General features: G+C 54.7%; 3 protein-coding genes across 5 annotated transcripts in view; 1 reads left to right on the top strand and 2 right to left on the bottom strand.

The window, feature by feature from the left end:
- IFT172 (intraflagellar transport 172) overlaps window positions 1-6,077 on the top strand; it is a 36,867-nt gene extending 30,790 nt beyond the window's left edge. For both annotated transcript variants that reach the window (XM_040059093.2, XM_040059092.2), the window contains exons 41-48: window positions 381-491; window positions 1,266-1,385; window positions 2,798-2,893; window positions 3,506-3,565; window positions 4,298-4,396; window positions 4,701-4,854; window positions 5,617-5,705; window positions 5,917-6,077. In XM_040059093.2, coding sequence (XP_039915027.1) covers window positions 381-491; window positions 1,266-1,385; window positions 2,798-2,893; window positions 3,506-3,565; window positions 4,298-4,396; window positions 4,701-4,854; window positions 5,617-5,705; window positions 5,917-6,006 — 819 coding nt within the window. In that variant the 3' untranslated portion in view covers window positions 6,007-6,077. The remainder of the gene's footprint in view (window positions 1-380; window positions 492-1,265; window positions 1,386-2,797; window positions 2,894-3,505; window positions 3,566-4,297; window positions 4,397-4,700; window positions 4,855-5,616; window positions 5,706-5,916) is intronic.
- Window positions 6,078-6,381: 304 nt separating this feature from the next.
- On the bottom strand, window positions 6,382-8,732 carry KRTCAP3 (keratinocyte associated protein 3). Its single transcript, XM_040059538.2, has 6 exons — window positions 8,523-8,732; window positions 8,370-8,429; window positions 7,637-7,837; window positions 7,292-7,426; window positions 6,917-6,993; window positions 6,382-6,738 (listed from the first exon to the last, which is right to left on the bottom strand). The coding sequence occupies exons 1-5, from the start codon at window positions 8,730-8,732 to the stop codon at window positions 6,925-6,927; spliced, it is 675 nt and encodes a 224-aa protein (XP_039915472.1). The 3' UTR covers window positions 6,382-6,738; window positions 6,917-6,924.
- Window positions 8,733-8,987: 255 nt separating this feature from the next.
- NRBP1 (nuclear receptor binding protein 1) overlaps window positions 8,988-17,919 on the bottom strand; it is a 32,099-nt gene continuing 23,167 nt past the window's right edge. For both annotated transcript variants that reach the window (XM_040059832.2, XM_058419963.1), the window contains 11 exons: window positions 14,549-14,632; window positions 14,229-14,287; window positions 13,032-13,130; window positions 12,825-12,957; window positions 12,448-12,550; window positions 10,782-10,832; window positions 10,554-10,689; window positions 10,415-10,468; window positions 9,981-10,044; window positions 9,840-9,895; window positions 8,988-9,649 (listed from right to left, as the gene is read on the bottom strand). In XM_040059832.2, coding sequence (XP_039915766.1) covers window positions 9,551-9,649; window positions 9,840-9,895; window positions 9,981-10,044; window positions 10,415-10,468; window positions 10,554-10,689; window positions 10,782-10,832; window positions 12,448-12,550; window positions 12,825-12,957; window positions 13,032-13,130; window positions 14,229-14,287; window positions 14,549-14,632 — 938 coding nt within the window. In that variant the 3' untranslated portion in view covers window positions 8,988-9,550. The remainder of the gene's footprint in view (window positions 9,650-9,839; window positions 9,896-9,980; window positions 10,045-10,414; window positions 10,469-10,553; window positions 10,690-10,781; window positions 10,833-12,447; window positions 12,551-12,824; window positions 12,958-13,031; window positions 13,131-14,228; window positions 14,288-14,548; window positions 14,633-17,919) is intronic.

Genomic DNA, 17,919 nt, shown 5'->3' with positions numbered 1-17,919 from the left:
GCCTGAACTGGGATTGCCTCGTGTTCTGTGTGTCCAGCCCTGCAGAGGGTCCTTCCAGAGGGCTGGGAGGAGATCTCCCAGCATGTTCTCCATGGGAAGGAAAGGGGAAAGATGAGTTTGTGTTTGTTTTGAGCACCTTGAGCACCAAAGTTCAGAACAAAAGGAACTGTTTGCCTCTCCGAGAGCATTGGCTGCAGGAAGCATCCTTCCATCCTTGCCTGTTTCCCTGCCTTTTCCCCAGCACCCACTCCAGCCAATGACTGGGTGGCACTGCCACTCTGGGAGCCTTTTTCTTGGCCTGTGCTTGACAGCAGGAGAGCTCTAGTGTCCACTGAGTCCCCATCTGTCTCCTTCCACACTTCTCTCCTTTTTTGTTGCAGAATTTCAACATTTATAAGCGTCTCTTTGTGGAGATGGTGAGTGCATCTGGCATGAACTGTGCTGAGGCATACTCCAGCTGGGCTGACCTGCGGGATGTGCTCCTCAGTCTGGTAAGTGTGGCCATGGCCACCGCTGCCTGCTCAGCTCCGGTCCCCAGGGGTCCCGACTGAGCAGGAGGAAGAACCAATCTCTCAGCAGGTGACATGGGCAGTGTTTTTAGAACACAAGCTAAGGGTAAAGAGCTGGCAGTGTGGACAGTAGGAAAACAGGATCCTGTGAAGTGGATGTGGCTAAGAGAAGGCAGAGAAGGAGGCCCTGTGCTCCAAGCCAAATCCTAGGAGTGGGTCTGGACATTGGCCCTTGCAGAGCTCCACGTGTCACTGTGACATGGGACACCCTCTTCTCATCCTGCACCCATATTCAGCAGCTTTCATGGGGAAAGGACAGAGCTACTGAGCCTGGAAAATATAAGTCCTCCCCATCTGCCCATGGATGCTTAGAGCCTTCTGCTCCTCATTCCTGTCCAGAACACCAGAGCCCATGATTGCCTTATCTCTGTTTCTGTCCCACAAATATCTACTTCGAGCATAAGCAAAATCAAAATATCCTCCCTTTGTCCATCCAGACTCACCCCTGCTTCCAGTGCTGGCTATTGTTGCAGTACTGGTGACTCTCCCTGGCTCCCACAGCCTCCTTCCTTCAGCTCCCACAGCCTCCTTCCTTCCTTCCTTTTGGACCCAGAGCACCCAAGGCCCAGCCTTTGTTCAGTTCCAGAGGTGTCTGGTTATTTCAGATCCTTCTCTCTCCTGATTTCCCTCTCTCATGTGGATGAAAAGTGCCCTTGTGCTCTCCTGCTCTCACTTCCTCTCGTTATCTCTTCTCAGTGTGAAAACTTAGTGAAGTCCAGTGAGGCAAACACTCCAGCACATGAGGAGTTTGAGAAAATGCTGCTGATTTCCCACTACTGCGCCACCCGCTCCGCCGCGCAGGGCCTGAAGCAGCTGGTGAGGCTTTGAAGTTCCTCTGCCAGGTCCCCCCTCAGAATGGGGAACCCTGTGGGGATTTGCAGGTTCACGGCTGTTCGTAGGTTACTGTTCCACTTCACAAATCACATGTCATGGATGCTTGAGAATGCGACTGCAATAAAGTGGGAGCCCACCCCCGGCAGGTGGAACTGTGGATGGTCTTCCCTGTTTATTGTGGATACTGCCCCAGCCCCTGTGGCTGAGCTGTAAACCAGGGCAGGAGCTGATCCGTGTGCTTGGCATGACTTGTGAGAGCAGAGGTGCCCATAGAAAATTAGGGGTCACAAAATACCTGGTCTTTCCTGGAGAGGGATGGCTTCCTTTCTGCTCTCCTGGGTTCCAAGAGCTGCTGGGCTTCACACGTGGTCTTCAGAGCAGATCATCTGCCCAGGGCTTTAGCCAGGTACTGGTCCTGCCTGGGCCTCTTTGAGGGGCTTTGGGAGCTCTTGGAACTGTGTGGAGGCATCACAAAGGCCCTGTGACTATTTTGGAGTTTTGTGTGCACTGGGATTTGTTCTTGGCCTCCCTGCTGAAATCTTGATCCATGTGGAATTGGATTGTGGAATTGTTCTAGAGCTCTGGGTAGATGTAGGACTGGAGTTGTGATGGAGAAGGCTGGGAAAAGGAAAAGGACCCCAGTGAAAGCCACAGGGAAGACTGGGGCTTGCCCATGGCTCTGTGTGTGGATGTTGGGGGTCCAGAAACATGTCAGACAGCAAGAGCCAAGTCTGATGTCTTGGAAACCTGTACATATCTCCACAGCTGTGGAATGTTGAGGTGCTGGGCAGTCTGTTTGGGACCATGAAGAGGGGGTGGCCTTGACAGTTCTTGTGTGACAATGAGTATCTGGCAGCAGAAGAGTGAAATTACCCTTCAATTCCTCACCCCTGCTCCAAAATTCTTCCATAACTGCACAGAATAAAAAATTTATTGAGACTGTAGCTGGAATAGGTTTCTTGGAGGGAGTTGGAGAGTCTCCATTCCTTGAGATGGTCAAAACCTGACCAGGCATGTTCCTGAACCTGGCATGTAGCTGCATCTGCTTTGACTGGGGCTAGGGGCAGGATTTGGGAGCTGCCAGCAATGTGAAGCCAGCGATGCCTTCCAACCTTGCCTGTTCTGTAACTTAGGTGGGGGATGTTTGGGTGTGGCTTCTAGTGAAAAACGGTGAGGCTTATATGGCAGGAGAATGTCACCCTCAGATGATAGTCCCATGTGTTCTGTAGTGAGGGAATTCAGGGTCTGGACTGAAGTTTTTGACCTTTTTTACCTGTAGGGCATGTATGAGTGCGGAGTCCGTGCTGTGAGTGTGGAGTGATCTCATGAGATCCCTTCCAGCCTGTTTTTTCTTTGCTGAATTGCTGTGGCTTTGCTATCCTCTGTGTCCCCAGGACACCATGGCTGCCCAGCTGTCCATTTCCCTGCTGCGCCACACAGATCTGCTCCCTGCAGACAAGGCTTTCTACGAGGCTGGGATGGCTGCCAAGGTAAGAGCTGCCTGCCACTGGACCGGAGAAGGACACCCTGGGCTCAGGGATTCTCAGCTTTATCTTCCCAAATCCTCCCTGGGCTGCTGGACTCTGCCACTGGAGGCTGTTCCTCAAGCAGCTGGCCAGACCTCAGCCAGTGAGCAGATGAGACCTACAGGCCCAGGGCTGGACAAAGGCCGTATTATGGCTCTGTCAGATGAGAGACTGCTCAGCTCTGCTCTGCATCACCAGTGTCTGACAGTCTGCCTGGGAGCAGGCTCCAAGCACATGGCAAGGACAGCAGCATGTCCTCGCTACCTGGACCTAGCTGTGTAATAATAGAATAATGGAATGATTTGTGTGGGAAGGGACCTTAAAGCTGATCTTGTTCCATTCCCTGCCGTGGGGATGTCGAGTAGACCAGGCTGCTCCAAGCCCCGTCCAGCCTGGTCAATGCCAGGCTCCATTCTGTGGGACAGCCTGTGGTGATGAGCTGGTTGTCCAAGGGATTCAGTCTTTGGGATGGTGAGCTGGAATGTGCCACATCCTTCCCAGTCATGGCTCTGGGAGAAGAACAGGCTGTGAGGATGAGCTGCTCAGTCTCTGACTCAGAGTTCCTCTCCACACCAGGCAGTCAGCTGGGAGAACATGGCCTTTGTCTTCCTGAACCACTTCCTGGACCTCTCAGATGTGAGTGTGCTCTGTGGGGGGTGGGATGTCTCTCTAAAATGGCAGTGGGCTGTGGGGCCACCAGACCCTAGCCTGGCAGGGCACACCTGAGGCTCCTGCGTGGCAGCACACTGGAGCTTTTACTGATGGCGAGAGCCCCCAAACCCCGCTCAGTGTGTGCCTGGAGAGCAGTGGGCACCCTCACGCTACCTGTGGGAGGACCTGCCATGCACCCAAGTCACCCTGGCCTGCCAAAGCCACCATGCACATGGCATCAAAGAGCACGTTGGCCTGAAAACTTAGGCCTGAAATCCTCATGACTGCAGATGCCATTACAGCTTTCAGGGTGATCTTACTCAAGTTGTTCCAAGAGAAGAAAAACTACTTGGAAGGTGGAGACCGTGACCGAGTGCTATGGCCACTGTGATACAAGACTTGAGAGTCTCCTCAGTCCCTTCCTTGACCAGCAGGTTGGCCATCAGAAACACCAAATCCAAGGGAGCTGACAGACCTGACTGTGCCAGACTACCAAGTGCTGTCAGCAGTAGCTGGGGGAAAACAAAAGCACCTGATTACATCTTTCCCTTCTTTGATGCCACCTGCAGTCTGAGACTGCAGTGTGGTCACGGATGAAAGGAGAGCCTGGTCACCACAGCACCAACAGGCAGGGGCATCTTCGCCATAAACTGTGCTGTGAGCTGTACAACTGGCATTGTCCAGTGCTCTGCCAGTGCTCTACCTCTTCTTTCCCAGGCCATTGAAGAAGGGAACCTGGATCCCCTGGACCATTCTGATTTTCAGAGGACAGACATTCCCTGTGAAGTTCCACTTCCAGCCCATCAGCATGTGCCTGTGAGTGTCACCTGTCTTCTTCAGCTCCTGTGGGCAGTGATGCTGCTTCAGGGCCCTCTGAACAGGGACTGGGGCGAGGCTGGGATTGCAGAGACCACAGGAGATGGAAACGGACCCAGAACTGCCACCTTCTGCCTGTCCCCCCACTGCAAGCACGCACACATACGCACAGACGTGTGCACACGTGCATGTTGTGTGCACATCATGCCCATGTCCTGCTCTCCCATCTGCTCCCTGCTGCTGTGGGGCTGCAGCTGGGCAGCAGCATCATGATTCCAGGCCTTGCACTGGCCTTTGCCCACAGGAGGAGCAGCGGGAGGAGGTGAGGGACTGGGTGCTCACCATGTCCATGGACCAGCGGCTGGAGCAGGTGCTGCCGCAGGATGAGCGCGACACGTACGAAGCCTCTCTGGTAGCAGCGGGTAGCGGGGTGCGCTCCCTGCCCTGCGTGCTGACAGGTACACTCCAGGCTGGCTCGCTCAGACAGGAGGGACAGTGCCATACAGGGAGTGGGAACAGGCTGCAGGGTAGGTCTGGGATGAGGTCTGAGCTGTGGTGTAAGAGGAGTGCAGAGACTGTGTGGCTGTGGGGAACCAGCTCTGCTGGAGGAAATAAGGCCCTTTTTCACTCTGGGGGTGAGTGAGCGTGGGATAGGTTGCACAGAAGCTGTGAGATCACCATCCTTAGAGACAGTCAAAAGCTGTCTGGACACAGCCCTGGGCTGGGGTGGCCCTGCCTGAGCAGTGAGCTGAACCATACAGACCCCAGAGCAGTTCTGACCTCAGCCACTCTGTAGTTCAGTATGGCTCAGGCTGGCACAGCTCTGTCTAGGGACTCCAGGCTGGCCAGCACAGACAGTCGAGAATGAGTAGCACCTGGCCCTGCTCTGCAGTGCAGGACTTAAAAAGGGTCAGAGAAGGGGGAGCAGGAGTGGGCCACCAGGAACAGGGCTCTGACTCCTCAAGTCAGAAGCTGGGTGCTATAACTGGACCTACTCACTTGGGTGTCATTGCCCAAGGGCAGTTCAGCCTTAATCTTCATTTGATCCTGCCACTTAGGACACCCTTTCTTCATTTTGGTTTCCTTGGCCAAGGCAGTAGCATTCCCCCCAACACACTCTGCTGTTGGGGCAGCCCCAGCTACAGCACAGGGAAGGGGTGCACCAAGTTGGGGCCTGCTGTGGAGCTCAGCTCGTTCTGAATGTGTCACTTTCTGCCCAGGGTACCCAGTGCTAAGAAACAAGATTGAGTTGAGTCCAGGCCGAGAAGTGAAGAAGGATGCGTGGTACAAATTTGTGATGGCTGTCAAGGTGAGCCAAAACCCCACAAGCAGGGAGACGCAGGCTGCGGGTGGGATTCAGCCCCTCGTGGTGATAATACAGCGTCCTTCTGGGTGAGTCATTGTCCCAGGAGAGTTTACTGCACTCTCCTGACAGAGCTGCTTGGTGGGGATTAACAGACCCAGTCCTGCCAGCCCACGGGGTACCCCCTCCCAGTGCCAAGGCCTCTCTCTTTCTGCAGACATCCCACAGCCCTGCAGGCCAGGATGTGATCGAGTTCCTCCGACGGTGGTGTGGAGGACTCCCAAGCACCAGCTTCTCATTCCAGTGAGCAGGACTGTGGCAGCTTTCAGGCCTGTTCCTCAGCATGTTCCACATCAATAAACATGTTATCTCAGCCCAGCAGTGCTCCTGTTTGCCAGGGGATGCTGAGCCCAGAACACCTGCAGCTGCTGGGCACAGGGCTGTAAACCCTGTACATGTGTCTCAACCCCCACATCCATGGGTGACTTTCACACTGAGGCCACGGCTCTGTCAACATCCCCGTGCTTGGGGAGTGGCAAGCACGGAGATGGGCTCACGGAGTAGCTGCACTTTCCTTCCCTTGGCAGGCCTTGCTCCCAACCAGCACTCACCTGGCAGAGCCACTCAGAACAGCCAGTGTGGAAAGGAAAAGTTTATTTATTCAAGAAAACTAGAGATCCACACAAAAGGGATTCTTCCCTTTCTATTCCCTGACATCTCTGAGCACAGGCACAGCCAGCTGCCATGCCTGCAATGGCACCAGGACTTGGGCCCCAGCACCTCTGCCCATCCCAAATCACTGACGGAGCCTTCAGCACACCAGGAAGGGCCTGGGAGCTTGAGGAGAGGATGGGAGAGCATCTAGGGCCCAACAGCGGCTGCTGAACCTGCAGGGTCTGTCCCAGGAGGGGTGGTGGAGGTGGGGGGAGGGGGCAAGGCACACCCCTCACCCCTGCAGCCCACCTTACCGACACTGCAGAAGGTGACATCACCTTGCCCCCGACCTTGCTGGATAATCACAGCACTCCTGCAGAACCAGCTGGGAGTGAAGGAGCACAAGTCAGTCCAGGCTGTGCTGCAGGGCCCAGCATCACACTCCTCTCTGCCCATGTTCTCAGGAAGAGGTGTTTTGGGGGGCTGGTGTGGGGATGGGCCCTCTTGATGGCAGAGCCTGCTCCCCCCATCCCAAGCACAGCCCACCCACATGGTGCACTCACCCCTCCAGCTATGCAGGAGACTCAGCAAGTCCTGCCAGGAGCCTCTCATGGAGTGGCTTCTCGGTTGGCCTGGCCAGCTAGAGAGAAAAATGAGACAACAAGAGGTACAGCGTGACAAGGACATGTGATGGGCAGTGTTCTGACAAAAAAAAAAAAACCAGGCCTGGCTACCAGGGGGATGAAGAAGAGGGTCCCCTCTGCAACTCCCTGTGAAGGGGTGCTGCTCTGGCACTTAGGCTGGCTAGAAGAGGTTCCAACTCAGCTTCCCCCCCTACTACTGCACAAGCTCCTTGTTCCCAGCAGAACCCAGCACCTTCCAAAGGCAGTGATCATGGGGGAGACACGTGGAGATCTGTGCAGCTCCATGGGGCGTACCTGCTCTTTGCCATAGCTGTGTGCACAAGGCCCGATGCCCTGGAAGACGAGAGCCACCAAACAGCACCTGCCCGAGAGCACGGCTTCTGCAGCTGCCAGCAGCAAGGAGGAGAACCAGAGGGCCAGGGCTGTGTCCTGCGGAGCAGGGCGTCAGAGGGATGTGGGCACTGCGCCAGGCAGCGTGAAAACATTCACCAGAGACTGTGTGGACAGCAGGGGAAAGAAGGGAGAGGGGGAGAGAGAAGGGAAGCAGAAAGTAGAGTGAGAGTGAAAAGAAAGACGAGAGGAATAGAAAGAGGAGGCTGATGGGAGGAGTGGGGGTGTGCAGTGACCCTGCAGACTCACGTAGATGCGCGTGGTGTTGAAGGGACAGTCATTAGTTGCAATGGCTGCACGGGCGTCCAGGGGCAGTGCGGAGCTGTTGCAGCCCCGAACCAGGTGTGTGCCCCGACTGTGGACCGTGAGGGCGAAGGCCAGCGCCAGCCCCACGCTGCACGCGGTGGACAGGAGGCAGTTCAGCAGAGAGACGCTCAGCATGGTCCAGTGCTGCAGGCAGCAAGAACAAGAGCGGGACTGGCAGGAGCTCGGGGAAACGCTCGGGCCGGGCTCCTACGTCTCCGCAGAACTGCTCCCTCGAGGGAGCACACACCATCTCTTGCCTCATCCGGGACGGCTCAGCCTTGCCCTCGGATGAGGCTCTCGCACCTTTCGCATCCTTCGCCCCTCTGAGCTGGGCACCCCTGGACGTCCCGTCTCTCGGGCTCCGCGGAGACCCCCACACAGGCCACACAGGCTTCCCCAGCCGCAGCCCAGCCCGGCGTCCCGCGTCAGCCCACCCCGCGAGCCCACGCAGGACCCCCGACCCGGCTGCAGCTTCGCCCGCCGAAGCGCTTCTGCCCGAGGACGGCGCTTCCACCCTCCCGGGGCAGAGCCGGGCAAAGGCAACATCTGCAGCGCCGGCAGCCGCCGCCGACGCGGAAGGAGCCCGCGGGGCCAAGGTCCAGGGGAGCGGCTGCCGGCGGAGCAGGGCCGCGCCAGGGCCCCCCCTGCCCGCTCGGCGCCGCGGCCCCGCACTCACCAGGGCCGCCCGGGACAGGTTGTGCGACACCAGGATGGCGACGATGCCCGCGGCGATGCTCTGCGGGGAGACCTGCGCTCAGCAGAGCCCGGGCGGGGCAGGGCCCGCCGCCCCCCCGCCCCGCCCGGTCCGGTCCGGTCCGGCCGCGCTCACCAGCAGCCCCGAGCACACCGACACCACGTTGGCCGCCGCGTATTCGGGGGTGACGGCGCGGCGGGCGCCGGCCACGTGCCGCAGGACCGAGCCGTGCACGATGGCGCCCAGCACGAGGCTGCCGTGGCCCAGCACGATCAGCCCCAGCCCAGAGCGCATCAGCCGCCGCGGCTCCGCCAACGCTCCCGGCCCCCGCCGCCCCCCGGCCATGGCCGCCGCCGCCGCCCTCGCACCGCCCCGAGGAAGGGACGGGCGGCCTCGGCCCGGCCCCCCCGCCCCGCCCCGCCCCGCCCCGACAGAGGCGGCACTCGCATATTTACAAAACAGTTTATTAAAAATAGGAAATGATAGAAATGAGATGCAGGAGCCGCGGCTCGGCCCCGCCGCGGGAAGGGCGGGGGCTGCGGGGGCTGCGGGACCGCGGCGCCGCAGCTCGGGGCCAGCACACGCCGTGGCCCCGGGCGGGTGCGAACCAGTAAACAAAGTGCAGCCGGCGGCGGGAGCGAAGCGCCGGGCGGGGAGGGGGCACGGGCCCGGCCACCCCTGGGCCCAGGGCGCGGGAATGGGGGGAGTGACCGGGGGTGCAGGGCTTAGGGGCTCACCACCCCTGCTTACCTTTAAATTAGAAAAAAAAAAAAAAAAAGAAAAAAAGAAAAAAAATTAAAACAAAAAAAAAAGAAAATAAAAGAAAAAAACCCATTTCTGTGCTGTGCAAAAGACACTTTGAACAATTCAAACAGAACAAACTCCATGCACATGAGTGGGGGCTGCAGAACACCCCAAGCCAGGTGTCAGCTCCGCAGCACAACCTGGCAAATCCCAACAAAAACAGGGCTGGAAATAATACTGATGCGCAAAGTCCCCTTTACGAGGCGGGCAGGGAGGACTGTCGATGAGCCCAGCCACGGCACATGCAGGATGAGCTTCCAAGCACTGCAGCTGGGGTCTTGTGGATGCCCGACAGTGGTGGGCAGACACAGACGGGTCGCAGGCAGCGAGGCCACGCTGGCTGCCCAGGAGCCTCGGGGCTAAGATGACACAGTCACGGCCGTCAGGGCTCCATTCCGAGTGTAGTAGAACTTGCTAAATGCCTCTTCAAGTAAACAGGTGAGTCTGCTCTGGTCAGCCTGGGGAGAATAGGGATAGTGAGGTGTAAGTCCCATCCACTCAAAGCTGAGAGCATGGCTGGAGTCCCCCAGGCCAGGGACCTGACTTATTCCTCCTGCCTCCTCCCCGCAAAAAGGGCTGATGCGGCCTGTTCCATTGAACTCTGACAAAGGAACACAGGCTTGTAGCCCTACCTGAGCCCCTGCTTACCTCGCTGATGAATCCAAGCTGGACCAGTTCAGCTGCCAGCTCCTGGATGTTGTCATCTGCAAAGAAAGGAAAGGTTTCAGTCCTTGGTCCAAGCGTGCTGCTGGCCCCAGGTCACCACGGCAGGGGCAGAAGGGTACTTACTGGGCTGCAGGTCACAGCTCAAGTGTCGATTCAACTTGTCTTCCAGTTTCAGCAGCAGTGTCAGCTGCAGGGCAAAGAAATTCTCATGAGGGACTGCAGTCCTGCAGGCTACAATGGCAAGCCCAAAGCAACACTAGAAATGTCCCCTGGGATAGGAACCACCCCTCCAGAGCCCCACAGGGATCTAACAGAACAGCCACAGCCAGTTCCATCCTGAACCACAGCTAGCAGCGCCGTCCTGCGCTGGAAGCCAGGACCTGGGGTGGGCCCAGGTGCCAAGTCAGGAGCAGGCACAGCCCTGGGTCAGGCTCTGGGTCCTGACAGTGGCAGCTGCAGCACTGCAGGGTTACCCCAGGCACCAGCAGCACACCAGAGCCATGAGCCCTGCACAGCTGCCCCAGCCTCCCCCAGCTCAGCCAGATGTAGAAACATACGTGGTGCTTCACCCCCTCCTCCACGGACTCGATGTTGCACTGCATCAGCACCACCTGCAAGAGAGGCACGGAGCCCATAAGCAGCCGCCCCGCAGCCCTGCCTGGCGAAGGCAGCGTGGGCAGAGCCCCCAGCACTGACCTTGCGGGTCTCCACCTCAGCGGGCTCTGGAGTTGGGGTTTTCACTGATGGGGGAGCAATGGGAGATTTCACCACGACCTGCTGGGGCTGCTGGGGTCGTGGCATCCCAAAAGCTGTGAGGGGATAGATTCCATTCCTGCAAGGAAGGAGCAGCATCTAAGGTTATATCTCTCCAAAATTTTTCCAGTCTCACACACAATGGAAGGTGTCTTTTAAAAAATCCCTTACCTCACATCTTCCAGGAATTTGTCCAGCTCCAGTGCTGGAGATTGTGAGAAGCTGGAAAACAAAATGTCCCCAGATGAGAAATCGTCTCACAGTACCATCCACTTGGGTCTCTTGGGATGCAGTTTCAAATCCCCATGTCCTGGGCTGTGTCCACAGGCAGGTTGGGTGTGGACAGAGGCAGCCACTGGTGTGACAAGCTCTTATCTTCCCTTAAGGACATAACTATCTATAAGAGCTAAGGATGAGGCAGCAGATATGGCAGAGCCAGTCTCACATCCCTCAGAACTGTGCAATGCACAGTTATTTGGAGGGCGGCCCAGTGACACTGTTCCTGGTGAGCTGTTTCACAAACACCTGCCATACCAGGTCCCTGACTGCAACAAACACTTGGAACGGCCAAACCCCTGTCTTAAGGCTGGTCTGAAGCATTCCAGAGATGAGGTAAGGACTGCAAAACTGCTGGAAGTCTGACAGGATATCCCCAAGTGCTTTATGGGCTGCACACCTGCCTCAGCTCCCAGACCACTCTCCAGCCCCTCCCACACCCCCAGCAGCTGGGATCATCCCATCCTCTAACACAGCAGTAGTTTCCAACAAAAATTTACAATTTTTTTTCTAGCAGTTTGGTTTGCATGGCAGTCTGATGAACCATCCTGAAATGACGATGACATTTCAAGTCACTGCCGCTTTCTTCACCTTTTCCAGCACATCAGATGTATGGCACTACCAAAAAGCGAGCTCCAGGCTGGCATCCACAGCCAGCCGAGCCCAAAGAGACTCCCATGTATGTAAGGATCTCTCTTGCACAGCTTTGGTTGTTCACCTGTTGTCCTCCATTTTGAGACTATATCAAAAACATTCCAAAGGGAATTTCATACTACTCTTTCCTAGCACTATGACAACTGGAATGTCAGCTTTTGGAAGGGTCTCTGTGGCTCAGAGAGCTGCTTATGTGGATGGAGCTGTTCTTCCTTGTCATCTTGGTTACTCTTGTTCAGCAGCCTGAGCATCCCACAACTCTGGGCTTCTGCGGAAGCATCCTAGGCTTCTCTGGGAATACAGTATTCACATCTTAGTTTCTTCAGCTAATCCCTTGACTAGCCAAGGCTTTGTTATCCAAAATACATCACTTTTTTGGCACTCTGCTTGCTCCATATGTATCAGAGTCCCTCCCTCAGGGAGCCGCTCTACAGTGTAAGTAGTGCTGCGTGTCACTGACAGCTGCCTCAGCTGCCTTTCCCTGTGCATAGTGTGGAATAAGTTGCTCCATTAGGAAAACACTGAGGAACCCTTTCTCTGAAGTGCTGGACTCCATCTGGCTAGTTTGTGATTGGTCACAGAACCTCCCCAAACTTTTCAGCCAGGTTTTGGTGGGAGTGCTCCAACTACAGCGTGTTTATTTCATCCGTCCATCTGGGGAACAATTCACCTCAGCTGCATGGAATCTGCTCCCAGGAAACAGGTGCAAGATCTCCTTCCACCCAGGAATAACATCATCCCCCTCCCCGCAGAAGTGTGTGTGCCCAGACAGTGACACCTCCAGCTCCACCAGCTCCCCCTGGCACCCAGTCAGTGGGGAAACGCCAACAGTGAGGTGATGGGCAGAGTCCCAGTGCTCACACCAGAGCCCCAGCACTGCTCCCCTGAGCACACCATGGGGACTCACATCATCTTGACTCCTTCCCTGTCCTCATGATTGATCTCTGCCAACACTGCGTTCATGTCGAGGTTTTTGGTCATTTCTTCTAAAGCATTTTCAGGAATCATATCTATTTAAAAAAAATGGAACAACTTAGAACAATTGCAGTTCCCCTCCAGCCTTAGAAAAGCAATGAAAAGTGCGGAGGTCTTGTGCTCTCTGATGCTCTCGGAGCAGGTTCCCAGCCCCAAAGCTGCGTGTGACAGCCAGGTACCTGCAGAGCAGCAGGGGATGGGGAGGGGTGTTCCCAGTGCCAGCTCACTGGGGTGAGCACTGACAGCTCAGCAAAGCTCTGCAGAGCACTGACCCACGTGGGGACGTGGCTCCCAGGGCTCTGTACTCACGCTGGTGCCCAACGATGCAGTGAGCAGCCAACAGCTTCAGCGACGGCACCTCAAACAGCGCCTGGTGGAACAGCAGCTCCCGGGCCGTGGGGCGCCTGCCAGGGTCCTGCTCCAGACACTTCTGAATGAACTCCTAAAGACAAAACCTGCATCAGACAGCAAGCAACGGCACCAGAGCAATTCAGGGCCCCAACCTCCCTGGCTCACCCGCTGCAGGGGGTCCTCCAGCAGCTGGATGGCACTGTTGATGGCCTCCTGCGGCACATAGGATGACTCCCCGTTCCCCTGGATCTCCAGCACCGCCATCTGCAAACACAGAGCAGAGCATCAGGCTCCACTGGGAATGGCAGACTGCGTGGGAGAGAGGCTCAAGGAGACCACTGCCAAGCATGAGATCACCACAGCAAAGCTGTTTGGGGGTACTTAAGGTCACATTTGGAGAGACAGAGAGAATGGCTGCCTCATTACAACAGCTTGCTCCTAGCACCCCAAGACTGCCAGGGAGCCCTGGGAACCCTGCCAGCAACATCCTGGACAGTAAGTGTCTCCATTTTGAACCTCACAATCCACTGGCCTGTTATTCTGTTTGATAATTCCATAGTGAAGCAGACTGGATCACTGCCAGGATCTGACAGTGTCCCTTCTGGCTCTGCATCGCAGAACAAGAGCAAGCACACAACACATCAAGAATGGGCTCCAGCCAACTACACAGAACACTAATTCCCAGCTAGGAAATACTGGAAAATATTGCAGAGATTGTATCTGCATTCAGCTTAAGTTTTCTTTCCTAAAAGTTGCATCTTTCCACAGTTCTCTTCCTGCTTCACTAATGGAATAAGCAGCCCAGGTTGAGGGTTCCTTGTGTTGGCTTTCTGACAATTCTGCTCAGAAAATACTCCTAACAACAACTTCCATTACCTGGACTTGGACCAACTGACTGCAAGGACAGAGGAAGCTGCTGCAACCAGGTATGTCAAACTCACATCAACTGCAACCAGAACCTGTATCAGATGGGCACAGGCTGGCCCAGAAAAAGTGACAGACTACAGCTGTCCTCTGCTCCACGCACCCTGGGCACTGGTCATATACACGGACATTACGTAACAGTTTGCAGCAGTGACTCTTCCCTCCAGCCAGTGAGTCTGACTGCAGGTCTGGCCAAGACCTGCTAAGTAATTCATTACCCATCAGGAATTTTGGGAAGGACTGCATATCACTGGGCCATTTACTTCTTAGTGAGGCACTTGGGGGAGCCTCCATCGGGATGCCTCCAAGGCAAAGTGCGCTTGGCTCTGAGAACAAAACACACTTGTCGCCGAGCAAGCCCACCCATGGCCACAGCCTTTCCAGAGCTCTGTCCTCAGATTCATCATCTCTGTCCCACAGTCTATATTCAACACTCACCTCCAGTGCACACATCCCAAAGGAGTAGATGTCCACAGCTGTGGTGACATTGGCAACTTCTGTAACACAGAAATAGCATCATTATCAGTCAGCTCTGCATGCAGCAGCACCACTCTGTACCAGGCTGGGATGGCCCTGCAGCTTCTCCCTCCTCTGCTACCAAAGAACAGAGGAGCTGAAGCATTTCAGCAGGCAAATGGCTCAGAACTGCTCATGTGGCATCTTTCAGGCACCTGAAACTGAGAACAAGGTGCAGGACAGCTTGGAAGCAACAGTAAGGCTGAAAAAACCCCAGGCTTGCAGCCACAGCCACAGCATACCTCCATATTCCGGGGCAAAGAAGTGCAGGTTCTTCTGCTCCTCACGACAGGTCTTCACATGGTTGTTAATTGTGTCTGGTGCCACTAGAAGAAAACCAGGAATGTTTAGGATACAGGAAACCATAGCCTGATGAAATCCCAGGCCCTTGGTGCCTAAAGGGGCAGAATGGTGGCTTTATGGTGAGTCTTCACAGCCTTCATATCTTGTCACCTGCCCCGACCTGATACATTCCTGCACTGTCTCCATGGCAGCTGAGCATCGCCCTCCAAGGGCAAACCTGGAGACCACAACTGCTGCCTACCGGGAAGACAAGGTGGGAACAACTCCCAGTTGAAATGCCTAACTTCAATCAGATCTACAGCATCTGTCACAAGCAACTCATTCAGAACAGCAGCCTGAGGAACAGCCAGAGATGCCAAGGTCACTGCAGTTGGTCGCCACCTCGGAGTTCTGGGAGGATGGACCTACCAGGCAACTCTTCCATGTTTCAGGACAATGCTGGTGCCAAAGCACCTCCAGACAAGAATCAAGCCAAGCTGCTGAAGGAAGGGAGGTGACCACCCACACAACAGAACCTCCCAGCAGCCAGCACCTCCACAAACCACTGGGAGCTATAGGGAAGAAATAACACGTACCGCAAGAACAGTAAGCAGAGCACAAGCGTGGACACCCATGAAAGATAAGCCTTTGGGACAGCCACCTCTGCCGAGACTGCAAATAACTCTCCAAAACTAAGCAGCTGTCTCTGCCAGGGAGAAACACAGAGGTGGGCAGGAAGCACAGAGCCACCACCCATTTGAAGCTCTACTGTCACACTGGAATGTGCCCAGTCCCAGAGTCTCAGGCCCGTGTCCCACCTGGTCATCCCCCTGGACAATCACAGTTGCTCCTTGTCTGTACTGGTACAATGTGGCTAACACGGGAAGTGCCAAACCACCTGTACTTTTCCACACCCAAAAGGATTCCTAGCTGAGTGACTAGTTATCAGTTTCAGAGAGATGTTCTTCGGGCTCTAGTCAGACAAGAAGGACTTCTCTTGGTAACTCAGCTCAGCCTTGCTGCATGGCACATACCAAATCATATTACCCAATTTGTGTGCTGGAAGCAGAGCTTGCTCCAATAGCTAGGGGCTTCTTTACCAACCAACCATTCCCAAGTAACTGCTTTCTGTTCCCTTTGTTAGCTCTGATCCTAGGAGTCAAGCAAGACTACCTCATTCCTAGTGCTCACCTGTTCGCAGACATCACCGGACCCTCTCACCTTCACATGATCAAGCAGCATAAGCCGCATTCTTTGTATTTCTCCTAAGAGCTGTTCTGTTTCCCCAGTGATACTGACTGCTTTAGACAAGTTCTGGCCAGGGCCATGCACCATGACACCAGTTCTCTCTGCAGGGGACTCTGCCCCAAAGGATCTCAGCACTTCCCACATGACAAGCGGCTTGAAGCATCCCTCGAGGAGCCAGCAAACACCTGATCCTCATCAGCACCCAAATGATGAGCTCTGGACTTCTATTCACCTTAGTATTTTGTACTCCTAGTCAGTTACAACTGGAGTTTACCCAGTCCTGAGTAAACATCCTGCACTGGACTGGATGTGTTCCTGTGCTGCTGCAGCCACCCCTCAGCCCCAAGCCTGTCACCACACATCCATCTAGTGCTGGACTTGGCACATAAAGCACTTGTGGCTTGTCCAGCACACTGGGTTCTCATACCACACCTTCTAAAGAGAGTATTTAAGGCTTCAGAAATCCTTCTGTTCCAACATCAGATTTATATTGCTGTTTATGGGATCCTGGATGTCTCTGTGCCCAATGCAGTATATGGGAACTGTAATACAGATGTTTGTGATATCTGTTAAACCTCAGCTACTGAAGGCATGCCAGAGGGACTTCCAGTGGCAAACTAGACAATCTGAGGATAGAAAATAACTTAATTTTTAACTCTTCTATTGGTTCTGCCTTTCTTGTAAGTACAATGCATTGTAAGAGGAAACAGGGACCAGATATGGAGTAGAATCAGCCAAGGAAAGTCACCCTCCACATGATGTTGTGATCAGCTTCATTTTGCAGTGTCTTTAAACCCTGTTATGACCACATGTTGGATGGCCAGGGCCAGATCACTATCCAGGCACTCTGTTCTTGGCTCCTGCACCCATTTAAGGACTGGGGTGAGGTAGTAATCAATCACAGAACATATTATCAACAGAAACCTCAGCAGTGACGGCTGACAGACCTCCATACCAGACAGGCAGGTAGAGTGGAAGTCTCGTCTAGCCTCCATCTAAAGTGCCCTTAATGAGGTCCAGCCAGCCTTGATAATCAGCTCCTCTGCATCCAGGTCCTTCAGACCTCCTGCAGTAGCACCAGCATTTCTGGAAAGAATCAGGCTCACACTCTCTTTGGCACCCTCCAACTCAGATACACAGAACTGACACACAGGCAGCTCTGAATTTGCTGCTATGGGTCAGCCAGGGACCTGTCCCCTCTGCTACTCTGGTCCTTGTGTTTTCTAACTTGCTGAGTCTCACTGGAGTGTTTTTCCATCACTGTTGCAGAGATTGGCTCAGCAGCTGGGTTTGATCAGCCACACTTGGCAGGGAATCTGCCTGCTCCAGCCACTTATATCCCAGCTCACGTGCAGCTTGGTTGAGATGACAGGCATCACCTCACTCTGCAGAGCTGGGGCAGCACAGGGTCAATGACATCAGGCCCCCAGAATCTCCTATGTGTCTCAGAGCTAAGCAGGAACAGCCCTGACAGACACAGATTTTAGATGGTAAGACAACTTTGGACTTGGTCTGGTCACTGCTGCAGGTCATCTTGATGCATGGGCCACTCAGCACTGACAAGGGCTTGAGAGCTTCACCTGAGCCTACATTTTTAAACCAACCTGACTGTACAAGGTTAAGAACACACACCTGAAGTTATCTCTGACACATGCTCTCCTGCCTGACTCACGCATGGCTGCTGTCACCTGTTTCTGTATTCTCAAACTGGCTCTACGCTGTGCACGATTGGATGGATGAAGGCTGAGAATGGCTATTAAGCGAGACAAATGATGAAGACCACAAAGGAAAGTCAGATCCCCAACAATAACAACAAATGTGTCTTTCTCAGCCACAAGAAGGTGACTACAAGGGGCAGATCACAAGACACAGCTCCATGGGATTGACAAGTCTGGTGAGCACTTAGCAGAGATGAACTTTAGAAAAAGGTTCAGCCAAATAGGGTTTCTGAGCAGGGCAGGTGATAAGAAGAGATGCGAAGCACAGCAGAGGGTAGGACAAGCAACCTGTCTTTGACAAGCTGAACTCAATCTGATAACAAAAGCATAAAAAGAGATAATCAGCATTCCTACAGGAACATGCT

This window comes from Hirundo rustica, chromosome 3, assembly GCF_015227805.2.
Source record: "Hirundo rustica isolate bHirRus1 chromosome 3, bHirRus1.pri.v3, whole genome shotgun sequence".
NCBI classification, from domain to species: Eukaryota; Metazoa; Chordata; class Aves; order Passeriformes; family Hirundinidae; genus Hirundo; species Hirundo rustica.
The sequence above is the reverse complement of the archived record's forward strand: the minus strand, read 5'-3'. Positions and strand labels throughout refer to the sequence as shown.